This window comes from Centropristis striata, chromosome 9 (assembly GCF_030273125.1).
Source record: "Centropristis striata isolate RG_2023a ecotype Rhode Island chromosome 9, C.striata_1.0, whole genome shotgun sequence".
Taxonomy (NCBI): Eukaryota; Metazoa; Chordata; class Actinopteri; order Perciformes; family Serranidae; genus Centropristis; species Centropristis striata.
The window spans coordinates 26,284,381-26,304,444 of record NC_081525.1 but is presented as its reverse complement, the minus strand read 5'-3'; the positions used below and the strand labels follow the sequence as shown (position 1 = coordinate 26,304,444).

The 20,064-nt window shown below is 40.4% G+C and overlaps 1 protein-coding gene across 1 annotated transcript in view; it reads right to left on the bottom strand.

The window, feature by feature from the left end:
* Nucleotides 1–6,431: 6,431 nt before the first annotated feature.
* hapln4 (hyaluronan and proteoglycan link protein 4) overlaps nucleotides 6,432–20,064 on the bottom strand; it is a 46,912-nt gene continuing 33,279 nt past the window's right edge. The window contains exon 7 of the mRNA XM_059341733.1: nucleotides 6,432–7,716. Within this exon, the coding sequence (XP_059197716.1) occupies nucleotides 7,325–7,716 (392 nt within the window). The 3' untranslated portion in view covers nucleotides 6,432–7,324. The remainder of the gene's footprint in view (nucleotides 7,717–20,064) is intronic.

The window sequence follows — 20,064 nt, the reverse complement described above, 5'->3', positions numbered from 1 at the left end:
AGCATTGAAACATTTTTTAACCCTTTAAACATTACTAATTCTATATTTTAAACTAACATACTCTAAGCATTGCATGAATTACAATGACATTATTATCATTCACTTTTAACTGTTTTTAACTTAAATTATTATTGATGAACTGGCCCTTATTGGCCCTTACAATAACAGTTGTAAGTCACTATAAGTGTCAGTGATGATGCAAAATGCTAATGGTTAATGCTGCATTCCAGTCAAAGTCAAAGGTCAGAATTTTCCCATTTGTAGCCTCATATAGCATATAGAAACAAAACAGAGGCGAAAATACTATGCATGACATAAGAGACACCATGACATTACTTCATTTGTGATATAATGTAGTATTTTAATTGAGTATAGGCAAATATATGTACTTTCTGTTTATGCCTTATGCTACCTATACACCAAAAGGCAAGAAGAAAAGAAGAAAAGACGCCTGGAAAACTATCAGCTCACACCTGCTAACATCTAAAGACAAGTGTTTAGAGTTTTTCGTCACAGCCTTCTCTGACTGATTTTCTACAAAGACTCTGAATCTTTCAGGGTCACTATTTATAAGACTACAACTAGACTCTTTTAGCATTTTTTACCTACCATGCAATTGTTTCCCATCATGCTCTAAGTAAAAACTTAGAAAAATGTAGAAGAAGCTTTTGGCTCCAGCTGCTCTAGTGTGTGCAGTGGTTTGTGTTGAAAAAAACAACAACAAATACAAGAGAAGACGCCACAAAATGCCCCTCACAAAGCTAAAAAAGGGTTTCTGTTTTTATCACATGAAAAGTTGACTATTTTACAGTAAAAAAAATAGATATAAGGAAGAATAAAGGAAAGGAAAATTCATAAATGAATTCATGACATACATTTATGCCCTATTTAATTATGTGTTTAATTGAATAGTTATATTTATCAGCTCTATCAATTCTCATTTAGTTAATCATAGTTTTTAGTATGGGACTGTGGAAATCGTTTGGTGTAAGCCCAGCATTAGTTAGACATTAGTCATTAGATAGACTTTGAGTGATGTTCAAACGTACTTCTCCTAATAGGACATTTTTGAGTTTTGAGTTTTCCAAAATGCAGCTTACAACTAACAGTAATGGTGCAAATTTAATTTATGATGCGCTCCAGTCAAAGTCAGGGTTCCAACTTCCAACCTCAAAGTACAAGACACCAAATGTGCACAAAATTGCATGAGCTTACAGACACATCATACATTTTAATCTGTGGCACTTTTGTACTTTGGAGAGGTTCCGGCATGGCGACTGACTGAGACATGAGAGCAGCTCCTGAGCTAATTTCCAAACTTTCAGTCAAACAATATTCAGACTTATATCATTTAACATATTTATCACCCGTTGAGTGACTACAACATCCTGCACAATGTCTGGTAAAAACAAGACGTCAGGCCACAGAGGAAAACCGAATCCAACTAGCAGCCTGTCTTCACAACAAGATCAGGTAATGGCCGACACGCCGCAGCTACACTGCAAAAAAGGTGTGTCTAAAAACAAGATAAAAACACTAAAGGAACACTAGGGAAATTATCTTGCTGCATGGACAGATAATTTCACTTGACAAGATTTCTTATATCAAGTTTATTAAATCTAGAAATAAACATGTTGAACGCCTAAAATAAGAAATTAACTCTTAAAACAAGTTAAATGATCTAACACTTCTAAATCTAAAGTTTTTTTTATCTTGGTAAGAAACAAATAATTCACAGTGCACTCTGCTCGGGCCAGTTCATCGCTGCTTGCAGCTTTAATTTATCTTGTTTTGAGAGTTAATTTCTTATTTTAAGTGTTCAACATGCTTATTTATAGATTTAATAATCTTAATTTAAGAAATCTTGTCAAGTGAAATTATCTGCCCATGCAGCAAGATAATTTACCTCAGATTTAGTGTTTTTATCTCGTTTTTAGACACACCTTTTTTGCAGTGTAGCGACTCACCGAAAGGGGACGGCTTGAACATATATGCACTCTACAAGCTGAGCTATAAAACTCGTGCCGCTCTTTCAACTGAGATGAAATCCAACCTCCAGCTCATACAAACTTTGTTGCAGGCGTGGGGAAGTCGAAAAATATGCACCCGGCTAAATGACATTGAAGAGACCCTGTCAAAACACAGCGACAGACTGGCCACTCTCGAGTCCACTGTGAAAAGTCTTCACACTGTGCAGGCTGACCTCGAAAACAAGGTGGATGATCTTGAAAAACGTTCCTGGCGCAATAACCTTTTGTACTTTGGAAACATATGCAGAAGAGGTTTTGTATTATTTTAATAAAATACAGGCAAATATAGTTATCATTGCATTTCAGTTGAGGGTGCTGCCATTGTTATATGACGTCATATAACTCCTTCTTCATGAAGGAGGTCAGGGTAGATGGATTTCCCCAAGTTCACAAGTAGGAACTCCGACTTTGAGTGCTGTTTATTGTATTTTTAGAAGTAGAAGGTTGAAAAGGTCTGCCTGGTTCGCAGCACAATAAGCTCAATTTACTTCTCACTACTGAACTAGGAGGAAGTAGGAGGTAGTGAATGAGGGGACAAGAGAGTGATTTCAGACAAATTTATGAAAATTATCTTTAGTTAAAGATTAAAGACTCTGCTCATCCATACAGGTGTTTCCACTTATTGTCTGATGACATCGGGCATGGCAGCATAGGTGTAATTTATAGCATTAATGATAGCTGCACTCCTGTTTTTTTCACTGGTCTAGCAAACTGGCACACTCATCAATAACGGTATTAGTTCCACCTGTAAATTTCCTGCTGTGTCAAGTCAAAATATCTGCTGTAAATAGCTCCATGAGGATGGCAAAGGTGTATTTTGTCTCACCCTAACAGGTGAAAGAATGAGGGAGAATCACGGATGTCAATCAGTCCGAGCAGAGCTCAAAGCCAATCAGGAAAAACACCTGTGAGGTTCACCTACAATGTGCTGTGCCTTTAAATTAATTTATATCAATATATTTGTTATTCATTTCATCCTATTTCTTCACTCTTTTGTGACTTAACCCCTCCTCTCTGCCTTTTCTCCCTGTTCGGAGGCCCTGACCTCTGTCACAAGCTGATAAATGAGAGCCGAGCAGAAGCCAGCACAATCCTGTCCCTTTGTATTTATTGTGTGGCAGCACTCTGTTGTTATGGGGTCATCTAATTTCATTTCATGCTCGGAAGAAAAGGCGACAAGGAGACCTGATGAAATGAAGACAGCACTGTCATCTTCTGAGCAAACTAGTTTAAAAGGGTTCAATCACATTGCAGTGCGTCTCTGCACCATCCCTGCACCTGTCTGTCTCTTCTCTCTGTCTTTACGTTAAAAGTTTCTCTTGTCATTAAACAAAGGGAGTGTGGAGAAGCTTTAATCAAGGCCAGTGCTTCTCTAATGTTTTGCCCCATGAGGATTTTCTGCTGCCTGGCCTGTTGAGCTTGCCATCTGTGGAATGTGCTCGTCTTTGAGCGTTCATTTGTCCAATATGAAGCCACTATTACTGTTATTATTCTTGTTAAACAAAAGCCGGCTGCAGGCAGATCTGTCATTTGTGTTTGGCAAAGCGCTGGCAGTCAGAATGTGAAGTAGTGGCTGTTATTTATGATGACCTCGCTCTTACATAAGATGGAGTCCACTGCTAAATGCCATGCAAAGTGAATTTTAAATGGGTTACCATCACAATTCTTAAGACCATAAAAAAACATCTAAATTACTTCAAGAGTGAAATACGGAATACATAATCCTCCATAAATTATGAATGTCATAGTGCATCAAGCAGGACTTTGCTTATTAATTTAGTGGCTGTGACTCTAAATTCACACAGTAGCACAGACTAATGGGGCCGGTGAGAGTACTCATCAAATCATTAAAAGCCTTAACTTTGATCATCGAGGTCATTTCAGACACTTTCTGCTGTTGAGAATCTAAAGAAAAAGAAAAATCACCAAGCTGTCAATAACATCGCAGACGTGAGAAGGTTGTCACTCACACATTTATTTCATGATATTGGACTTACGGTGAACCTGACTTTAATTACATTCTGCTAGTTGCTATGACGATGGCATGGTTTGTTCTGCTGTGTTGGCACAACACCAACAGTCTCCCACTCAGAGTCGAGTTCACCGCTCAGCAGTTTCTCTCACTGGTAAACAATGGAGCCTACGAGGCAGAACGAAGCACATACGTACTCCAGAATTAGACATTCATCATTCATCAGCTGTTATTCCTCACACTATTTTCTACACTCTACAGAGAGCCTTTCACATTATGTCTTTACCTGAAGGGCCACCGTAGGCCTGAAAAGGGAGGGATGGATGACTTTATGCTTTCTAGACAGTAGCTGTATCTCAATGTCAAGGAAGGATCCTCAAACGGCTGAATTTAAAGGATACTATGTCATCGTCATCCGGCGAAGGACTGTCCCAATGTCCAGGATCCTCCAGAGGACAGAGTCCTTCTTCTGCCCAAATTCCAAGGATGCATGTGTGTATCCTCTACCCATAATGACTACTAATGACCATAATTTTCTGGACTACCCATAATGCCTTGCGCACACCGGTCTACCAGGAGAAGTATTTTCAGTTTACACTGAATATTTGTTATCACATAACTTACAAAACTTGTGTTCAAAGTCAAGCAAAACATATGCATAAACAAATGCCAGAATATTTAGCTAAAAGATAATAAACATCATCTTGATACATTGCCAGTTAAGTTAATTAATGCCGTCTCAGTCACTAAAGTTATTGTTAATTAATTTCTATGCGTCAGATGATGATGTACTATTTGTGAAGTATATTTAGCTATGCCATTCAGAAAATTATACTTTTGTTTATTGTGTTAACAGGGACCAACAGTCCGCTTTAATCATTTATTGTTATTTATAAATAACTGTTTTTAACTGCAGCGCTGAATTTAAGCAGGACTTCCAATTACACAATGACGCACAGCTGCACACTCTGAAGGCTGTTCCATTAGTGAAAACTTCCACATGCCCAAAGATGCTCTTATGGCTTTAAGTGATGCTTGCCTGGCATGCATACCCAATCCAATTCACACACTTTTGCGTCACCGTATGCACGCAGATTTCCTCCCGGAAATGCTAATGTCCGCAGAGAGACCCGCAGCAGCTTGTTTATTGCCCATAAAATCAGTGGATGTGTGTGGCTGAATGACATGAGGGGGAATAAAGTGTGAAAATAAATAATCTTGAAGAAAGCGAGAACTGGAGAAGCAACGCAGCAAGCAACACTCTCACAGACACATACACAACAAACATCAATTTCTGTAGCTCTACTACGTCATCTGGTATAACTGATACGATTGGCTAAGAGCTACCTACAGACGCTTTTGATAGACATTCTAAGCGCCACACCTCCTCTACGGAGAAATGAACGGCTGGTTCCCAGACTAGATCTCATTTGAGATTAGTCTGGTGTTAGCCAGGCTAGGAAATGCTCGTCTAAATGCAGAATAAAAAGTGAAGACGCAACACCACTTTTGCATCTTCTGTTCAGACCGTCATCATGTAAACGTAGCCTTAGTGTGTTTAGTGCCAATAGAGTGCTGCAAGAATTCATCCTAAAACCCACAAATCTATTTAAATTTGTTTTCTGGTTCTATCATCTTGAAGTGACAATTAACACAAGCTTACCCTACACCTGAATTTTTTTCTCAAAAAGGCGGTTGCGAACAAGTGGCTTAATGAACCTTTAGAGGCTGTTGTACGCTTAAAAAAATTCATACAAGTGGTGATCATTTGTAAAAGTGGTGTTCATTTGTAAAGATTATTTTCTAAGTATCATAAACTTTTGTTGGCCACAGAGATTATTTACTGCAATAATCCAAGATATAAAAAAGCATCCCATTCACTTTAAATTGAGGGAACCCAGCTTCTTGGTTGGCCTGCAAAAATATGTCATCCCTGCAGCATTCTATTAGCAAATGTAAGAGAGCTTACAGGTCAAACTAAGATGATGAACACTGGTAGCATGGCTCTACAGTCTTAGTCTTGTTTCAGTGCGTTTCCTCTACATGAACTTTGTAGAGACACAGTAGGATGCTGGACTGGACGGCTGTGTCAGATGGTAGAGTGGGTTGTCCATTAAACTCCGGGTCAGTGAGCTGATTCCCTGGTCTGTCCTGCAGTAGCAAGACACTGAACCTCCGATCTCTCACCATGGTTAGGCCTGTGCCGTGCATGGCTGCTCGCTGCCATTAGTGTGTGTGAAAACTGTAGAGTGCTCTGGATAAAAGCACTGTATAAATGCAGCCCCTGTCCATTAAACTCAATGAACCATTTAGTGAACCTTCATATCCTGTATATGGGAGTGCATTTGCTATATCTCTCTGCTCATTTAATCAGGTTTTTTGTAGATGTCTTGATATGTAAAAAAAAACTGCATCAACACAATAATTTCAAGAGTTTTATTTTTTTCCCAGAACATTCATCCATTCTGTATTGACAAACATACTCTGTATTAAAGGTTGCTGCATGTTACACTTATAGTGCAATTGGTGGCCCGGGTAGCTTAGAAGTGCAGTATGTGAGGTAAATAGCAACTACAATAGCTCTGTATTTGTGCTTTTTCAGCCTCAGAAACTACTCTCAGCCAAGCAATGCATGCTCGCTTTAGTCTAAATGCTGTTATAAAATAACGCTCTATGTATTAAAGTGCAAATATTTTAGAGCTAGTGCAATATTTACTACTTGTTCAGCTCTGATGATGAGATTGCTAGGTCTTAGTTAATGAGAAAAATGATTCACATTGTGCCAGAGGGTTGCTAACCAAGCATGGCACCCAGATACAGGCAATTACACTCGGCACAATTAAAACTTACAGGATTTTTTTTCTCCAACATATCACTCTGCCTCATCCGGTGATGAATGTTTTCACTCTGGCACTGTGACTCTGGCTCAGATTGAATAGCTCAGGAGCCACATCAGGGGCCAAAGTATGATCCACACAAACACACATAAACAAGGATATTTATGGCAGACTCTCTGATCTGATGTGTGGCTGAGTGATGATCAAGCTGCTGTTTAACCTCACAGTTTTCCAGCGACAGATGTGCTAACATACTCACTCCTTAAGGTGATTGACTGCCTGGAGACAAAACGGAAAATCACTCTAATAAAGATGTCACCCTTAATTTTACACAGCCTCACTTCTTCTCTCTGGCAAATCTGCAAATGAGTACATCTTGTCTGAGTGTTTTACTTTAAAAGCGATGAATGGAGTCGGCTGCTAGGTGACAGTTGTTGCTGTCAAATCTAAAATTGCATCCCCCTCTCGCTCTTTGTCTCTCCACTTTAAATCACCCTTGTAGCATTCATGGGGATGCTGTTGCTGCTCTTCCTCCTTGTAAAACTATCTGTGGGGCTTTTTGTCATTTTGCTAACACCTGCTGTTTCATCCTTGTTCTCACGGAAACAGTAGACCCCGTAGAGGCGGAATTTTTTATCAGGGAAGCCCAGGTGTCGGACGCCTGGCTGGGATCCTCCGCAGCGAGAGCGGGGGTTGACAATGGGATAACGAATGCTGCCATCCTCCAGCCAGCCGGCTTCACAGCGGTCCAGGAGCTGGAACTTCCATGCAGCGTATAGCTGACCCACTTTGGCCACCACCGAGCCATCTCGAATGCAAGCCTTCGTCGCCTCCGCATAGTTCACCTTCTTAAAGCGTTTGAGGAAGTAGACTTTGCCTGAGGGGGACACAGAGGGAGAGGATGTTTGTTGAAGAAACATGTGGAAAGGTGAAGCAAAACAGAGCGAGTGCATTGTTCAGGAGGGCAAATGGAAAAAAAGAGAGAGGAGTGGATGAGAGAGTGAAGCCCCAGAGACAAGCCGAAGCCCTGAGGGAAGATATTCTCAGTTTCCCCATCTTCTCTGTCTGACTGTGTTCAGAATATCAAATCCTTCCAACAAGCGTCTGGGCAGCTGCTCAAAATCGAGAGGCAATACTCTTACTCAAAATTACTCTAAAAACGCTTCCATTTTTTTCTTTCATCTCACCTCTGGGGAGACTCTTTTTTGCCTGGCAGTATTAAAGAAATTGGTGTCCTGATTGGCTGAATTGTTTCAACTGAACTGAATCAAAAGATAAGCTTCTCTTAAGAAAGAAGCAAAGGATAAAGAACCTAACCAAGAACAAAGAGGTTGGCTGATTCTCCAAACAGCAACAACTGCTATCACAAAAATCCTTTCTGCAACCTCAGGTTTACACTTGGCTCGGCTATTGATTTTATGCTTGTTTATGTGACTGCTGGCTATTAAAGAGGCTGAATATTGTCTCATATTTCCCCACGGGACGCTCCGTAAATACCTTCCAGCTGGACTGAGCAACAGTATCGGTCACGACCACTGCTGAAACGTCCTGCCCACAACAGACTGTCCACAATAATTAACACACAGGGGAAGCTATGAGCAGTTGTTTAAGGTTTCTGTCATACAACCTTATTCTCGCTAAGGAAAAGCTCTGGCACTGCTTCCTTGTTTCAGTTTAGACTTTCCCAAAATTGTTTATGATTCATTGAAGAGCTGTTTTCTTTTCTCCAGATAATAAAAAAAAAACTACTCACTTTTTAGAATGCATGAGGAGTTTTAAATTCTCTTTAACACTTCAAAGAGGCATGGACAGGATAGAAGTCATGCTATTTTAAACTGAATTTTTAAAATTCCCTGTTAACCAACGGTGTACCATGTTTCACTAATATGGCCAATGGTTTAGAGCAGTTACACACTTTTGGACATACACTTACTCGTTTTCTTGCTGAAAGTTAAAACTAATGGCAAACTCCACAGCTGAAAAATGTGGACCGCCCTGGTATATGTAGACACTGCTTCACTGTAGCGTCAGCAGAAGCGTCAGCCTTCATTGTGTAAAGACCAAATTGGGTAAAGACCTACAAGTCTTCCTGAGCGAATTGGGTAAAGAGTCTTTGTGCGCGAATTCAGTGAAGACCTACGAGTCTTCCTGCTCTCTTCTTTCACCTTCGGCTTATTGAACTGCCAATCAGCTGTTCCTTTAAAATGGGTCTCATTTCGTCAAAACCTTCGGATCTTTACATCAACCCAGCTTTCAAACGAGGTCTTGACCATTCTGCCTCCTCCCAAGGAATTTTCATCACTTGGTGTTAATGAGGCCACTGACACTCATTGTTCCTCTCTTGCCTCCTCTCTTAACAACCTCTGTCTTCTAACATCAAAATCTGTGGAATAGCCACGGAATGACTCAAATTTCTGGGAAACTGACACGGATTTCGCTAAAATGCAAGTTAATGACAGTCATATCCCGTGGCTATTCCAACATACAAAGTGATTATGTACATTCACTGAGTGAATATTTAGATGTGATCAAAATCCATTTTTATGCAGAAACTATGTCAAAATAAAGATTTTTTTCACTAAAAATGAGAGAACTGTCCGCCATGTTTTTTGTTCTGACCGCAGGGACCTTGAAAGTCACGTGACTTGGAACACGAATAGCCAAGGGATATGACTGTCGTTAACTTGCATTGTAGTGAAATCCGTGTCAGTTTCACGGAAATTTGAGTTATTCCGTGGCTATTACACGGATTTTGAGTTAAGCGAATCCGTGGCTATTTCACGGATTCCTGTGAGACCAGGTTCCTTATTCACACACATCATCGACTCCTCACTTACAGCTGGCGTGTTTCCCACCACCTTCAAACGAGCGCAGGTGACTCCACTGCTCAAAAAACCATCACTGGACCGGACACAAGTGAGCAAATACAGACCTGTCTCACTCCTACCATTCCTTTCAAAAATTCTGGAGCGCACAGTACTGAACAAAGTCCTTTCAGAGAACAACCTGTACGACCCAAATCAGTCTGGCCTCATGCAGGGTAACTTTACTGAGACTGCACTCCTGTCTGTAACAGAATCACTGTGCCTGGCTCCAGCAGCTGGTCAATCATCAGCTCTATTGCTGCTGGACCTCTCTGCAGCTTTTCGACACTGTTAACCACCATATCCTCCTCTCTTCACTCACAGAACTTGGTATCTCAGATTCTGGCCTCAGATGGTTCCAGTCATACCTATCAGGGAGATCTTTTTAAGTATCTTGGAAGGGAAAATTGTCAAAACTACAAAACCTTTCCACTGGGGTGCCTCAAGGATCAGTGCTAGGCCCTCTTCTCCTCTCAATGTACACCACCTCACTTGGCACAATCATCCACAATCATGGCTTCTCATACCATTGTTACACCGATGATAACCAGCTGTTCCTTTCCTTCCCACCGAAGGACCCCACAGTCTCGGCCCGTATCTCTGCTTGTCTTGTGGACATCTCCACATGGATGACAGAACATCACCTTCAGCTCAACCTCTCAAAGACGAAGTTCCTCATCATCCCACCCAGTCCCACCTTATATCAGTCTTCAGCTTGGATCTATGAAACTTGTGCCCACAAGCTCTGCTTGAAACTTGGGTGTCATGACTGATGACCAACTGAACTTCAAGGTTCATGTATCCTCAGTTGCCAGATCTTGTCGATTCACCCTGTATAATATCAGGAGGATCAGATCCTACCTGACCGAGCAATCGACTGAACAAACAAACAAAATAAATAACAACAAAATTCCTGGTTCAGGCCCTCATGTTATCCTGTTTAGAGTACTGCAACTCTCTACTGACAGGTCTTCCTGCTGCACCACCAAGCCTCTGCAGATGATCCTGAACGCGGCTGCACCTCTGGTCTTCAACCAGCCCAGGAGAGCACATGTCACTCCGCTCCTCATCTCTCTACACTGGCTCCCGGTCACAGCCCACATCAAATTCAAAGCCTTGTCTCTTGCCTACAAAATAGCAACGGGCACAGCCCCTGCTTATCTGAACTCCTTTGTTCAGGTCCACAAACCCTCCCACCCACTACGCTCCTCCAGTGAAAGACGTCTGGCTCCTCCGCCAGTGAAGGCCTCTGCGTCTCAAAACAGACTCTTCTCCTCTGTAGTGCCCCGGTGGTGGAACCAACTTCCAAACTCCATCCGTTCTGCTGAGTCCTTATTAATCTTTAAAAAGAGACTGAAGACCAACTCTTTTACTGAACATTTTCACTCTTGATCTACACTGATGACTACAACAAGTATCTCACTGACCGCTCTTGCGACCTAAAAGCACTTGTGTCCTAATGGACTCGAACTTATCCCACAGCACTTACTCTGCTATGTTTCTTGACTTCATCCTTGCTTGTGTTGTATTAACTCTCATTTGTACGTCACTTTGGATAAAAGCGTCTGCTAAATGACATTGTAGAATTGTAAAACTGCAGTTCCTCAGATGACCTCTTGAGGTTGGCCCCAAAAGTGAGTCAATCCCCATAGAGCCCTATGTTAAAATCCCCAACTTTACAGCAGAAGACAATATGTACAGCATAAAACAATAAAAATGTTGGTCTCTGTCTGATTTACCCATACATGACAACTGTAAGGGGGAATTTTGATACGACTCATCTATTTATATGCTGTTATTAAGGTCTAAAGACTAAGGACAGTGGTGTAATTTAAATACGTACATTTACTCAAGTACTGTACTTAATTACAATTTTGACTTACTTGTACTTTACTTGAGAATTTCCACATATGCAACTTTAAACTTCTCCTGCACTACAGTTTAGGCGCAAATATTGTACTTTTTAATCCACTACATTTAGCTGAAAGCTTTTACTACTTTAAGGTGGAGATTTAACATGAATTATGATTAATTTAATCAATTTAAAATGACTACGCATGTAGAAATTAAACCACATAAAAGTATATAAAGTAGTTAAAATGAGCCCTGTCTGGACAACAGTAAAATGCTTCTTACATTAATGCATCAAAAATAATAAAACAAAACAACTCAAGTCACCAAAAGTTAAAAAAAATGCTGGTAAGGCTCTCGGGCAGGCCCGGCCCTAACCAATCTGGCGCCCTAGGCAAGATTTTAGGTGGCGCCCCTCTTGCATCGCCAGTGTAGTGTATATACTCACAAGAAACCGAAGAGCTTTGTCTTTGACCTTTTTTTTTTACTTAAAGAAAGCAAATTCACAATCAGAATAGTTAACAGATACAAAATTATAAATAAATAAATACAAAAAATTAAAAATGAATATATGAAATACAATCATTTTTACATACAGTACATTCATAAATAGCCTACATAAAGTACAAGATCTAACTAAACACACAAGAAACAAATACAAATAAAACGTGTCAAGAAGTTGCATAAAACAAAATAGAAATTCCACATGAATAAGGCACTGCACAAAACAAGATATTTAAAAAAACAGTAATGACTTTAACAACTATATTACAAAAAGAGATCCTACTGCTGAGGTGGAGGCAACGGGAGGACCACTTGATGCTGCTGCATCACTGGTGGGTTGTGTTGCTGAGGTGGAGGCAGCAGCGGTAGATGTGGTAGATGGCCCAGAGGGGATTTAGAAACTTCAGCAAGGCATCTGAAGAGAGGAGTATGTGACACCATTGAGTATTACAGTCTAATAATAAAAACATATGATTCCAGGAATAAAATGAAATAAAATGAAATAATATCATATAATATAAATGAAAAACCAGATATTGAATGATGTTGAATGATATGCAAATGAGATTAGATTCAATTTATTGTCATCATTACAGTGAAATGCTGAATATCAGAATGCAAAGTAGCAGTATAATATATCATATGAGAATGTTATGTTATGGTTATCTTTGACCGAATCACAGCAGTGCTGATATTCAAAACAGCATTCCCTCTCATGTGATATTGCTTTATTAACATTAATGATGTGCACTTTAACAACTAGGCTTACAACTATAATATATAAAGGGGTGGGAAAGTGGGTAAACGTTAGCTAACCAGAAGGCAATAAAAATGTAAAGAAATGTAAACACCTGCTTAAAAGATCTAATAATTACAAATGTCCCAATGTGGGAGTACTGTAATTACCTACATTTTTATTTTCCATAACAACTTAGCCCCCTCCACACTATTAACTGACGTTAAAACAGTTAACGCTAGCTATTTATTGATTAGCAATTAGCGAATCATGTAGCTTAATGTTAAAAAGCCAGGTTACTATCACATTCTTTAACAGACGAATTATTTAATGTAACGTTACCTCTGTCTTTGTCTCGTTTCTCCTCCTCCTCTTGTCTTTTTTTCTTCTCTGGGCACAGGGCAGTTTGGCCCGTTTTCACATCTGTTGATTTTAAGATGTGGTGACGTCCAAAAACAATCATGGAGGGCACGTGCTAATGAGCATGTAGGGAAGGGAGGGGGCGCACCGCGCGAGGGGGGAGGGTGGGGCCAAGTTTGTAACATTACAAACATATTATATTTTTTCTATTAAATAGGATTTGCTTTGCATTTAAATTAACGTAGGATTATTTTTGTATTGAGAAATAATAGTACCAACTAGTTATAAAAAATAGTGAAAGTTACACTTTTTTTTCCTTTCCCATTTGTGGCGCTGGTGTGGCGCCCCCCGGATTGGACGGCGCCCTTAGCATTTGCCTATACGGCCTATGCCACGGGCCGGCTCTGCTCTCGGGGACTCCTGGAGACTGTTTCTAATCATTTCATAGTGATTAAATAATGATTATTAATAATAACTAGAAAATTTCTAAAGAAATTTTGATTGTGTGCTTGCCTCTGGACTGTGACTCTCGTGGCTTATCAAAAGGGGCAGGGATTAAACAGGGACTTTCTGCTGAGTACACTGACATCTCATACAAGTCTCTAGGACAAACGGTTCACTAGTTAGTAAAAGGGGGCGTGGCTAATCAAAAAGGGCGGGAATTTATGAATTATTGTTACGTAGAACTGATAAGTGATGAACCATCATCATGCATGACAAGTTTGAGGCAGATTGGACAATGTATGGTCAAGTTATAAGGTCTCATGTTTTATGAAGAAAACGCAATGTTTGTTCACTTAGAGTAAACTGACAGTTATCAGTTAGAATGTCTGTGTTGGAGGAGGGGGGGGGGGGCTTTGGTAGCTAAGCAACCAGGTGGCCAGGTGGAGTCGACCAATAAGAGCAGAGCAATCAACTGAAATTAACTGACAGTTCCGCCACCGGGGCAGACAGAGGTGGACAAACTGAAAATTCTGGCCTCGAACAGAAAGCATTTTTGGCAAAACCATAATACCTATCATTGATCTGACTTCACTTTGAGCGTCCTGAGTTCTTCCTCAACGTCTACATATATTTTTTTTTTAGAAAAATGAAAAAATAGCTTTGTTAGAGCGATTTAAATAAACACTTACATCTACTTTTTTATGAAATCTTCCTGCGTTTTTAATATGGGAGCCAATGAGGCAGTTGGTGTGTTTTGTTTGTGCATCTGTGTGTCCTGCGCCAAAACTATAACTCTGACAGCTTTACCAGAGGATTGTGAGTGAGAGGACAAATTTCCCTACGTTTCTATGTATAAATTATTTCTGTAGAGTGAAATTTGCGGCCTGGAGCGCAGTTTTCAAATTTATTTTTTGACAATTCGTTCTCTCCCTCTACACTCTGTTTGATGACATCACCACTCTAGAGTCTCCATAGGGTTACATTGGGGGGATTTTTTGACGTGTTTTTGCCCAATAATTTGAAAACCGTTTGTCGAAACCCTCATAAAAGTCATAGCACACTTGTCATGGGCGAGCCGGTCGATTTGATACCTTTTTTGTATATGTGTGACCAAAACTCTGGGAGGAGTGGTCGACCGAAAAAACACCACGGAAGAAACGGAAGAATAACTAGAAAATTTCTAAAGAAATTTTGATTGTGTGCTTGCCTCTGGACCATCATTCTCGTGGCTCAAATTAACAGTCAAACAGGGACTCTGTCCTGAGTTCACAGACACCTCATACAAGTCTGTAGGACAAACGGTTCACATGTTAGTAAAAGGGGGCGTGGTCACTCAAAGGGGGCGTGGCTTGAATCAGCAGTTAAACAGGGACTCTGTCCTGAGTTCACAGACACCTCATACAAGTCTCTAGGACAAACGGTTCATAAGTTATGAAAGGGGGCGTGGCTAATCAAAAGGGGCGGGGTTATCAATCGCCAGTTAAACAGGGACTCTATGCCGAGTAATCTGACACTTTATACAAGTTTCTAGGACAAACGGTTCATTAGTTATGAAAGGGGGCGTGGCTAATCAAAAAGGGCGGGAATTTATGAAACATTATTATGTATAAGTGGTCAGTGATGAACCATCATCATGCTTGGCAAGTTTGAGGAAGATTGGACAATGTATGGTCAAGTTATTAGGTCTGTTCACTTAGAGTAAACTGACAGTTATCAGTTAAAATGTCTGTGTTGGAGGAGGGAGGGGGGAGGCTTTTGTAGCTAAGCAACCAGGTGGCCAGGTGGAGTCGACCAATAAGAGCAGGGCAATCAAACTGAAATTAACTGACAATTCCGTCACAGTGAGCAGACAGAGGTCGACAAACTGAAAATTCTGGCCTCGAACAGAAAGCATTTTTGGCAAAACCATAATAGCTATCATTGATCCGACTTCACTTTGAGCGTCCTGAGTTCTTCCTGAACGTCTACATATATTTTTTTTAAAGAAAGATGAAAAAATAGCTTTGTTAGAGCGATTTTAAAAAACTGTAAAAAAAATTTTGGGGAGAAATCTTCCTGCATTTTTAATATGGGAGCCAATGAGGCAGTTGATGTGTTTTGTTTGTGCATCTGTGCGTCCTGCGCCAAAACTATAACTCTGACAGCTTTACCAGAGGATTGTGAGTGAGAGGACAAATTTTCCTACGTTTCTATGTATAAATCATTTCTGTAGAGTGAAATTTGCAGCCTGGAGCGCAGTTTTCAAATTTATTTTTTGACAATTCGTTCTCTCCCTCTACACTCTGTTTGATGACATCACCGCTCTAGACTCTCCATAGGGTTACATTGGGGGGATTTTTTGACGTGTTTTTGCCCAATAATTTGAAAACCGTTTGTCGAAATCCTTATAAAAGTCATAGCACACTTGTCATGGGCGAGCCGGTCGATTTGATACCTTTTTTGTGTATGTGCGGCCAAAACTGTGGGAGGAGTAGTCGACCGAAAAAACACCACGGAAGAAACGGAAGAATAAAAACTAGAAAATTCCTAAAGAAATTTTGATTGTGTGCTTGCCTCTGGACTGTGACTCTCGTGGCTTATCAAAAGGGGCAGGGATTAAACAGGGACTTTCTGCTGAGTACACTCACACCTCATACAAGTCTCTAGGACAAACGGTTCACTAGTTAGTAAAAGGGGGCGTGGCTAATAAAAAGGGCGGGAATTTATGAATTATTGTTATGTAGAACTGAAAAGTGATGAACCATCATCATGCATGACAAGTTTGAGGCAGATTGGACAATGTATGGTCAAGTTATAAGGTCTTATGTTTTATGAAGAAAGCCATGTCTGTTTACTTAGAGTAAACTGACAGTTATCAGTTAGAATGTCTGTGTTGGAGGAGGGGGGGGCTTTGGTAGCTAAGCAACCACGTGGCCAGGTGGAGTCGACCAATAAGAGCAGAGCAATCAACTGAAATTAACTGACGATGGAGACAGTTCCGCAGACAGAGGTCGACAAACTTGAAATTCTGGCCTCGAACAGAAAGCATTTTTGGCAAAACCATAATACCTATCATTGATCCGACTTCACTTTGAGCGTCCTGAGTTCTTCCTGAACATCTACATATGTTTTTTTTTAAGAAAAATGAAAAAATAGCTTTGTTAGAGCGATTTTAAAAAACTGTTAAATTTTTTTTTTGAGAAATCTTCCTTTATTTTTAATATGGGAGCCGATGCGGCAGTTGGTGCATTTTGTTTGAGCATCTGTGCGTCCTGCGCCCAAACTATAACTCTGACAGCTTTACCAGAGGATTGTGAGTGAGAGGACAAATTTTCCTACGTTTCTATGTATAAATTATTTCTGTAGAGTGAAATTTGCGGCCTGGAGCGCAGTTTTCAAATTTATTTTTTGACAATTCGTTCTCTCCCTCTACACTCTGTTTGATTTCATCACCACTCTAGACTCTCCATAGGGTTACATTGGGGGGATTTTTTGACGTGTTTTTGCCCAATAATTTGAAAACCGTTTGTCGAAACCCTTAGAAAAGTCATAGCACACTTGTCATGGCCGAGCCGGTCGGTTTGATACCTTTTTTGTGTATGTGCGACCAAAACTCTGGGAGGAGTAGTCGACCGAAAAATGACACGGAAGAAACGGAAGAATAACTAGAAAATTTCTAAAGAAATTTTGATTGTGTGCTTGCCTCTGGACCGTGACTCTCGTGGCTTATCAAAAGGGGCACGGATTAAACAGGGACTTTCTGCTGAGTACACTCACACCTCATACAAGTCTCTAGGACAAACGGTTCATTGGTTATGAAAGGGGGCGTGGCTAATCAAAAAGGGCGGGAATTTATGAAATATTGTTATGTATAAGTGGTCAGTGATGAACCATCATCATGCTTGACAAGTTTGAGGAAGACTGGACAATGTATGGTCAAGTTATAAGGTCTCATGTTTTATGAAGAACAACATGTCTGTTTACTTAGAGTAAACTGACAGTTATCAGTTAGAATGTCTGTGTTGGAGGAGGGGAGGGGGGAGGGGGGAGGCTTTGGTAGCTAAGCAACCACGTGGCCAGGTGGAGTCGACCAATAAGAGCAGAGCAATCAACTGAAATTAACTGCTGTTGGAGAAAGTTCCGCAGACAGAGGTGGACAAACTGAAATTTCTGGCCTCGAACAGAAAGCATTTTTGGCAAAACCATAATACCTATCATTGATCCGACTTCACTTTGAGCGTCCTGAGTTCTTCCTGAACATCTACATATGTTTTTTTTTAAGAAAGATGAAAAAATAGCTTTGTTAGAGTGATTTAAAAAAACGGTTAAATTTTTTTTGGGGAGAAATCTTCCTGCATTTTTAATATTGGAGCCAATGAGGCAGTTGGTGCGTTTTGTTTGTGCATCTGTGCGTCCTGCGCCAAAACTATAACTCTGACAGCTTTACCAGAGGATTGTGAGTGAGAGGACAAATTTTCCTACGTTTCTATGTATAAATTATTTCTGTAGAGTGAAATTTGCGGCCTGGAGCGCAGTTTTCAAATTTATTTTTTGACAATTCGTTCTCTCCCTCTACACTCTGTTTGATGACATCACCGCTCTAGACTCTCCATAGGGTTACATTGGGGGGATTTTTGACGTGTTTTTGCCCAATAATTTGAAAACCGTTTGTCGAAACCCTTAGAAAAGTCATAGCACACTTGTCATGGCCGAGCCGGTCGATTTGATACCTTTTTTGTGAATGTGCGACCAAAACTCTGGGAGGAGTAGTCGACCGAAAAATGACACGGAAGAAACGGAAGATTAAAAATAACTAGAAAATTTCTAAAGAAATTTTGATTGTGTGCTTGCCTCTGGACCATCATTCTCGTGGCTCAAATCAACAGTCAAACTGGGACTCTGTCCTGAGTTCACAGACACCTCATACAAGTCTGTAGGACAAACGGTTCACAAGTTAGTAAAAGGGGGCGTTGTCACTCAAAGGGGGCGTGGCTTGAATCAGCAGTTAAACAGGGACTCTGTCCTGAGTTCACAGACACCTCATACAAGTCTCTAGGACAAACGGTTCATTAGTTATGAAAGGGGGCGTGGCTAATCAAAAGGGGCGGAGTTATCAATCACCAGTTAAACAGGGACTTCATGCCGAGTAATCTGACACTTTATACAAGTTTCTAGGACAAACGGTTCATTAGTTATGAAAGGGGGCGTGGCTAATCAAAAAGGGCGGGAATTTATGAAACATTATTATGTATAAGTGGTCAGTGATGAACCATCATCATGCTTGGCAAGTTTGAGGAAGATTGGACAATGTATGGTCAAGTTATAAGGTCTCATGTTTTATGAAGTCTGTTCACTTAGAGTAAACTGACAGTTATCAGTTAGAATGTCTGTGTTGGAGGAGGGAGGGGGGAGGGGGGAGGCTTTGGTAGCTAAGCAACCACGTGGCCAGGTGGAGTCGACCAATAAGAGCAGAGCAATCAACTGAAATTAACTGAAATTAACAGACAGAGGTCGACAAACTGAAAATTCTGGCCTTGAACAGAAAGCATTTTCGGCAAAACCATAATAGCTATCATTGATCCGACTTCACTTTGAGCATCCTGAGTTCTTCCTGAACGTCTACATATATTTTTTTTAAAGAAAGATGAAAAAATAGCTTTGTTAGAGCGATTTTAAAAAACTGTAAAAAAAATTTTGGGGAGAAATCTTCCTGCATTTTTAATATGGGAGCCAATGAGGCAGTTGATGTGTTTTGTTTGTGCATCTGTGCATCCTGCGCCCAAACTATAACTCTGACAGCTTTACCAGAGGATTGTGAGTGAGAGGACAAATTTTCCTACGTTTCTATGTATAAATTATTTCTGTAGAGTGAAATTTGCGGCCTGGAGCACAGTTTTCAAATTTATTTTTTGACAATTCGTTCTCTCCCTCTACACTCTGTTTGATGACATCACCGCTCTAGACTCTCCATAGGGTTACATTGGGGGGATTTTTTGACGTGTTTTTTCCCAATAATTTGAAAACCGTTTGTCGAAACCCTTATAAAAGTCATAGCACACTTGTCATGGGCGAACCGGTCGATTTGATACCTTTTTTGTGTATGTGCGACCAAAACTCTGGGAGGAGTAGTCGACCGAAAAATGACACGGAAGAAACGGAAGAATAATAATAAAAAGAAGTAGAAATAAGCCCGGTGAATAGTAGTTAGTGTGCTTTTGCAAGCAAGCACACAAAATAATAACTAGAAAATTCCTAAAGAAATTTTGATTGTGTGCTTGCCTCTGGACCGTGACTCTCGTGGCTTATCAAAAGGGGCACGGATTAAACAGGGACTTTCTGCTGAGTACACTCACACCTCATACAAGTCTCTAGGACAAACGGTTCACTAGTTAGTAAAATGGGCGTGGCTTATCAAAAGGGGCGGGGTTATCAATCACCAGTTAAACAGGGACTCTATGCTGAGTAATCTGACATCTTATACAAGTTT